The sequence below is a fragment of the Salmo salar genome, chromosome 17 (genome assembly GCF_965601325.2).
Source record: "Salmo salar chromosome 17, fSalSal1, whole genome shotgun sequence".
NCBI classification, from domain to species: Eukaryota; Metazoa; Chordata; class Actinopteri; order Salmoniformes; family Salmonidae; genus Salmo; species Salmo salar.
Genome location: NC_138307.1, coordinates 51,291,619 through 51,298,936, shown reverse-complemented (window position 1 = coordinate 51,298,936; position 7,318 = coordinate 51,291,619). Strand labels below are relative to the sequence as shown.

Here is a 7,318-nt window from a genome sequence, read left to right as displayed (position 1 = left end):
TTGATTGATTTGATTTGATATTTGTGTCATTCTCAAAACTTTTGGCCACGACTGTACACTTGTTGTATTCGGCGCATGTGACAAATAAAGTTTGATTTGATTTGAATTAGGAAATTCTGGGGTCCTATTTTGACTAGGGTGACCCGTTGTTCCTGATTTCTAGTGACAATCCCATATTCTTGTGGCCTGTCCCCGGCTAGATCGGTCTCTGAAATTGTCCCCGATTAGCCCTCAGAAAGAAAAAAGAAACTCTGAAGTTAAATTGAGGCAGATTTTTCAATAATCAAATGCCGTATCCAATCCTATTTGCATGTAAAAATGATGTCTATCCCTGTTCCGAACTCATTTGCTCCTACGGTTTCGCTGCAGACCCTTTATGAGAACGTTTGATCAGTGATACATTGTAACCACTGCATGAACAACTACGTCCATGGCTAGAAAGTGCATCCAACAGCATAGGCTACCAAACTTGAGTGATTGTAAAATTGCTAGTTAGGCAAAGATTTATAAGAAAATTGTGGATGGGTAATTGATTTCTGTGTTATAAATAATATAAGTGTTTCAAAGTACTATCGCGAAATGTTATAGTTTAATATATGTAGTTCCATCCATGCCATTGTTTTTTTTTCTTTTTTTTCGCACAGCTACACTGGTCATCTTAATTGTATATATCAACTAGTCTAATTGTCAACTCGAAATTCATGACAATCACTAGAATAGGTTGCACATCAAAATATATTGAATCATGCATTCCTGCTTCCACGGCTTAGATTAAATAACTTTTTTTTTTTTTAAATACCTCAGTAGTCTATGTATTGCACTTCTTAATGAAGGACTATGATTGACTTAGGCTGACCAAAATATGGGCTGGTTCCACCAACAAAGTTCGTGTCACCAGTGACACCAGGGGGAAATGAGCTGGTGCTGTGGGCTGGTGTGGATGAAATGCCAGGGCCGATTTGTTGTCCCAGTCCACCCCTGCTCTGCCCTACTTTTACCAAAGTGATGATGCTGAGGCACGGTGAGGAGGAGCAGGAGTATCCCACAATGCCCTTGTCGGGGCCGGAGATGGATGCTGCCTGCTGCAGCTCGTGAGCTTCTGTTGAGCTGACGCTTGTTGATGCCGCCACAGCTCGTGCTACCATTTCTAGACAGTCAGCTCGCACTAGTCGTTCGCGATCCCCAGCGCGTGCTTGACGGTGCGGTGAACACAGGTCCCCTCTGCTTTGGATCCCTTCAACAACCGCGACCATAAAAAGGACGGACACTGTCATCCAGCGATAACCACCGTAGAACGTCTCTGTCTCCCGGAGTAGACGGGGAGAGGGGGTCCAGTGCCAGCCGCAGCATGAGCATGGACCCCCTGGCCAAGCCCTGCCCGTCCCAGGCGGAGCACACCCCCGGGACCTTCAGCGGCCGACTGACCGCGCTGGAAGCGGCCGGCGATGACAGCGGGTCCGGCTGCGGCGAAGAGGAGGCCATGGGGGGCAGCGATACGTTCAATAGCCTCGTCGAAATGGAGGTGGAGACGCTGGAGGAGAAATTAAAGGGTCTGGCTTTTAGGAAACAGATTTCGTATAGGTGAGTCAACGGTAAAAGGCTAGCCTTCAGGAATAAGGGCTAGACGTTATTTGGATAAAAACGAGGATTTAGACAGCAGAGAGGAAAATGGGATTAGAGGACTGTAGATCATTCTCTTCCCATTTACATTCACTTGGGCTGTTGTTTGTTATTGACAAACATTGACAAAAACACAATCGAACAGACACACACACACACACACACACACACACACACACACACACACACACACACACATCTATACAGTGGCGGTTCTAGACCATTTCAACTGGGGGGGCCAAGCTGGGGCCAGTTGTACTGTTAGAGGGGCCAGTTACATTAGACGTTATTGTTGTCATATCGTTTTCTTCACTGCATTGCAGGCATTAGCAGGCAAAAGACCATGTTCATAATCATCATCGTTGCCACTGTCTAATAACGGATGTAAAAAAAGAATGATAGCAAAAATTAGTTATGTAAAAATTATTTCATACTCTACATTTAGGGGGGCCACGAGGGGGTCCAAAATTGTTGTCACAGGGGCACTGCCCCCCCCCCCCCCCCCCCCCAGAACCTCTAGTGCATCTATATATATATAATATATATATAGAGAGAGATATATATATTTTGACAGCACACATATTTCTGACTTAAGGTCCTCTGAAATACTGTATTATTACTATTATGGTAGACTATTACATTATTAAATTGTGTTAACTATCAGAGCAGGTTCTCTGACTGAACCAGCATAGGCTTTAGCACACCGGCTTTCTGACCTAGTGTCCATAGTGTGTGTGCGCATTGTTGTATTTTCGGTGTCGTTTTTCTGTGTGATGTCGTGTGTGGGAGGGGAGAGGGGGTTAGCTCTTTTGATTTGCAGACAGTGTGTGTGTGTGTGTTCTGTCGCCGTGATGTATGTATTCTCACGCCGTGTGTTTAGGGCAGGCTACTCTCCCGAATGCCAGCTCGGATCGCCTGCTGAGACAGGTAGCTTCTGGGGTTGTGTAATTGGCTAATGACCAACAAAACCCCGAGGAAGCTATAGCTTTCGTTCTGACTTAGTGAGAGATGGAGCGTGTGTGTGTGTGTCTGATTGTGCATAGCCTAGTGTGTGTGTCTGCCTGTCTGTCTGCCTCTTGTATTGGAAAACGGTCTGCTTTGGAGGTCAAATCAATATCGCCTAATGATTTGTTTGCCGTTTGGTGTGAGTGGAGAGATGTTAACATCTTTAGTCTGTCTGTCTGTCTGTCTGTCTGTCTGTCTGTCTGTCTGTCTGTCTGTCTGTCTGTCTGTCTGTCTGTCTGTCTGTCTGTCTGTCTGTCTGTCTGTCTGTCTGTCTGTCTGTCTGTCTGTCTGTCTGTCTGTCTGTCTGTAATAGCCATAGTGAATGAATGCATCATGATTAAGTGCAGCTCCTGTGTCTGTTTGAAGTTCAAGCTCACCATGGACTATGTGTGTGATTCATAGAAACCTGAGAAATTATGCTGTTGAACATCAAAGGCTCTAAGTGTGTGTGTGTGTGTGTGTGTGTGTGTGTGTGTGTGTGTGTGTGTGTGTCTGTGTCTGTGTGTGCGTGTGTCTGTGTGTGTGCGTGTGTGCGTGTGTGTGTGTGTGTGTGTGGAAAACAATGACTCCTTTCAGACCTGTAATAGGTATCCCCTTCACCAGTCTGTGACAGACAGACAGACAGAGAGAGAGAGAGAGAGAGAGAGAGAGAGAGAGAGAGAGATAGATAGATAGATAGATAGATAGATAGATAGATAGATAGATAGATAGATAGATAGATAGATAGATAGATAGATAGATAGATAGATAGATAGATAGATAGATAGATAGATAGATAGATAGATAGATAGATAGATAGATAGAGAAAAGTGAGAATAGAGAGAGTGTACTTAGAGGGTTGTATCCCCACATTGAGCTGACTCCTACTGGGTGAGTGATCACACAGGACTGTGTTCCCAGAAAGCTCTCGGTCCTTTCATCTATTCTGAGACGTCTCTGTCTGCTACGCATAAATAAACCGCTCTCAGACACCCAGCGTGTGTGTGTACAGTATGTGTGTACAGTATGTGTGTGTGTGCAGTGGTCGAGAAAGTACCTAATTGTCATACTTGAGTAACAGTAAAGATATCTTCATAGAAAATGACTCAAGTAAAAGTGAAAGTCACCCAGTAAAATTCTACTTGAGTAAAAGTATTTCGTTTTAAATAGACTTAAGTATCAAAAGTAAATGTATACGTAATAAAAAAAAGTCCTTATATTAAGCAAACCAGATGGCACCATTTTCTTGTTTTTAATTTATTTACGGATAGGCAGGGGCACACTCCAACACTCAGACATCATTTACAAACAAAAAATGTGTGTTTAATGAGTCTGCCAGATCAGAGGCAGTAGGGATGACCAGGGATGTTCTCTTGATAAGTCTGTGAATTGGACCATTTTCCAGTCAAAATGTAACGAGTACTTTTGGGTGTCAGGGAAAATGTATGGAGTAAAAAGTACATTCTTTTCTTTAGGAATGTAGTGAAGTAAAAGTATATTTAGTCAAAAATATAAATAGTAAAGTAAAGTACAGATACCCCAACAAACTGCTTATGTAGTACTTTAAAGTATTTTTACTTAAGTACTTTACACCACTGTGTGTGTGAGAGTAAATAGATGATTGTGTCATGCACCTTTATGTGAAATACTGTGTAATTACCCTTTCACACACTCAACACTCTTCAACTAACTCTCACACTCAACACTCTTCAACTAACTCTCACACTCAACACTCTTCAACTAACTCTCACAATCAACACTCTTCAACTGACTCACACACTCAACACTCTTCAACTAACTCTCACACTCAACACTCTTCAACTGACTCTCACACTCAACACTCTTCAACTGACTCTCACACTCAACACTCTTCAACTGACTCTCACACTCAACACTCTTCAACTGACTCACACACTCAACACTCTTCAACTGACTCTCACACTCAACACTCTTCAACTGACTCTCACACTCAACACTCTTCAACTGACTCACACACTCAACACTCTTCAACTGACTCTCACAGTCAACACTTCAACTGACTCACACACTCAACACTCTTCAACTGACTCTCACACTCAACACTCTTCAACTGACTCACACACTCAACACTCTTCAACTGACTCACACACTCAACACTCTTCAACTGACTCACACACTCAACACTCTTCAACTGACTCACACACTCAACACTCTTCAACTGACTCACACACTCAACACTCTTCAACTGACTCTCACACTCAACACTCTTCAACTGACTCACACACTCAACACTCTTCAACTAACTCTCACACTCAACACTCTTCAACTGACTCACACACTCAACACTCTTCAACTGACTCACACACTCAACACTCTTCAACTGACTCACACACTCAACACTCTTCAACTGACTCACACACTCAACACTCTTCAACTGACTCACACACTCAACACTCTTCAACTGACTCTCACACTCAACACTCTTCAACTGACTCTCACACTCAACACTCTTCAACTGACTCTCACACTCAACACTCTTCAACTGACTCTCACACTCAACACTCTTCAACTGACTCACACACTCAACACTCTTCAACTGACTCTCACTGAATCTGACTCAATTTAACTTATGTATCCGCCATAGAAACTCTGAAAGTTAGCGCACAGTGTGTGTATGTCTGTGAGTGAATGCGTGTTCGCAAGTCTGTTTGCGCATTCGTGTGTGTACGCAAGTGTGTGTTTGCATGTGTTCGCATGTGTGGTAGCCTATCTCCCAGAGGGGGATGTTCAAAGCCTTTCTCTCTCATGTGGGATAAAATCGTTTTAATTTCATCTCCCAATTAGAGATGGTGTTCATCCCCAACCAGGACACCCAACAAACAGAGAGAAGATGAACAACCACACAGAGAGAAGATGAACAACCACACAGAGAGAAGATGAACAACCACACAGAGAGAAGATGAACAACCACACAGAGAGAAGATGAACAACCACACAGAGAGAAGATGAACAACCACACAGAGAGATGATGAACAACCACACAGAGAGATGATGAACAACCACACAGAGAGAAGATGAACAACCACACAGAGAGAAGATGAACAACCACACAGAGAGATGATGAACAACCACACAGAGAGATGATGAACAACCACACAGAGAGATGATGAACAACCACACAGAGAGAAGATGAACAACCACACAGAGAGAAGATGAACAACCACACAGAGAGATGATGAACAACCACACAGAGAGATGATGAACAACCACACAGAGAGATGATGAACAACCACACAGAGAGAAGATGAACAACCACACAGAGAGAAGATGAACAACCACACAGAGAGATGATGAACAACCACACAGAGAGAAGATGAACAACCACACAGAGAGATGATGAACAACCACACAGAGAGATGATGAACAACCACACAGAGAGAAGATGAACAACCACACAGAGAGAAGATGAACAACCACACAGAGAGATGATGAACAACCACACAGAGAGATGATGAACAACCACACAGAGAGATGATGAACAACCACACAGAGAGATGATGAACAACCACACAGAGAGAAGATGAACAACCACACAGAGAGATGATGAACAACCACACAGAGAGATGATGAACAACCACACAGAGAGAAGATGAACAACCACACAGAGAGAAACGGAACATGATGCAATAACATCAGCTCTGATCTGGGCCCTTATCCACAAAGCGTCTCAGAGCAGGAGTGCTGTTCTAGGATCAGTTTTGCCTTTTAGATCATAATGAATAAGATTATATGGACAGATCCTAGATCAGCACTCCTACTCCGAGACGCTTTCTGGATTTGGTTCCCTGATCGCAGTTCCTGCCTGCAGTAACAGAAGGAAGCATTGAACTGACCAGAACAGACAGACGTTGGCAGCAAAATTGTTCCGGCTCAAATCCGGACCAGAATTGGGCCAGGTCTGTTTGCCATACTTAAACCAGGTCTTTGCCATGAGAAGGCCACAACATCCATTACCCAGACTCAAATATTGGCGTAAAACTCCACAGGAGGCCTTATTGGGTTTAATCAGTTATCACAGTGAGAGAGTAGAGCGCTCAGCCTGGGACTTGGCTTCAGAAAGATACTTTTTTCAACAGCTGATCAGAGTCCTAATTGTAGAGTTGTTCAGATTATACATTTTCTCATCCTCCCGACTGAAACCGGTGGACAGTTCAACGTGCATATTAATGGATTTCTGTTCCTGACAAACTCTGATGGAAAGAGGGTCATAGACCTTTTCTTGTTTGGGCAAAAGACCATCCCTGTTTTTCTCTCCTTCGTCCTCTCTGCTCCGTGACCCGGGAAACTGATAAGTGGTCGAGTGGCCGAGGGATGCGTCAATTCGTTCGTAGGCGAACGGAAGACGGCCCTCCCCTCCTTTATGGCCTCGTTTTGGCGAGGAAGCACACGTGTATCCTACCAGGAAGAGTTTTGATATCTGCGACACCACGTTTGAATCAGATGTCGCATTGTCGGAGGAGAAAAGCATGGAACACGTTTAAAAACCACATGCTACTTATCCTTTTATCTTGTAAATTGTCTTGCTCAACTTACTTCATTTATTTTGATCGCTTTACACATTTATTTGGGGAACCGCCCCTGTAAACGTCATCTGCCTGATGACACGCGAGTGGAGAAGGAGCATCTCATTTCATGCAAGCGCATTTTCGTCCACGCTCACTCTCCACGTCACCTC

At 43.8% G+C, this 7,318-nt stretch overlaps 1 protein-coding gene across 3 annotated transcripts in view; it reads left to right on the top strand.

The window, feature by feature from the left end:
* Positions 1 to 1,005: 1,005 nt before the first annotated feature.
* LOC106576074 (diacylglycerol kinase iota) overlaps positions 1,006 to 7,318 on the top strand; it is a 62,068-nt gene continuing 55,755 nt past the window's right edge. The window contains exon 1 of one of the 3 annotated variants that reach the window (XM_014152951.3): positions 1,006 to 1,581. In XM_014152951.3, coding sequence (XP_014008426.2) covers positions 1,349 to 1,581 — 233 coding nt within the window. In that variant the 5' untranslated portion in view covers positions 1,006 to 1,348. The remainder of the gene's footprint in view (positions 1,582 to 7,318) is intronic. The other 2 variants (XM_045699718.2, XM_045699717.2) reach the window with 2 other exon arrangements.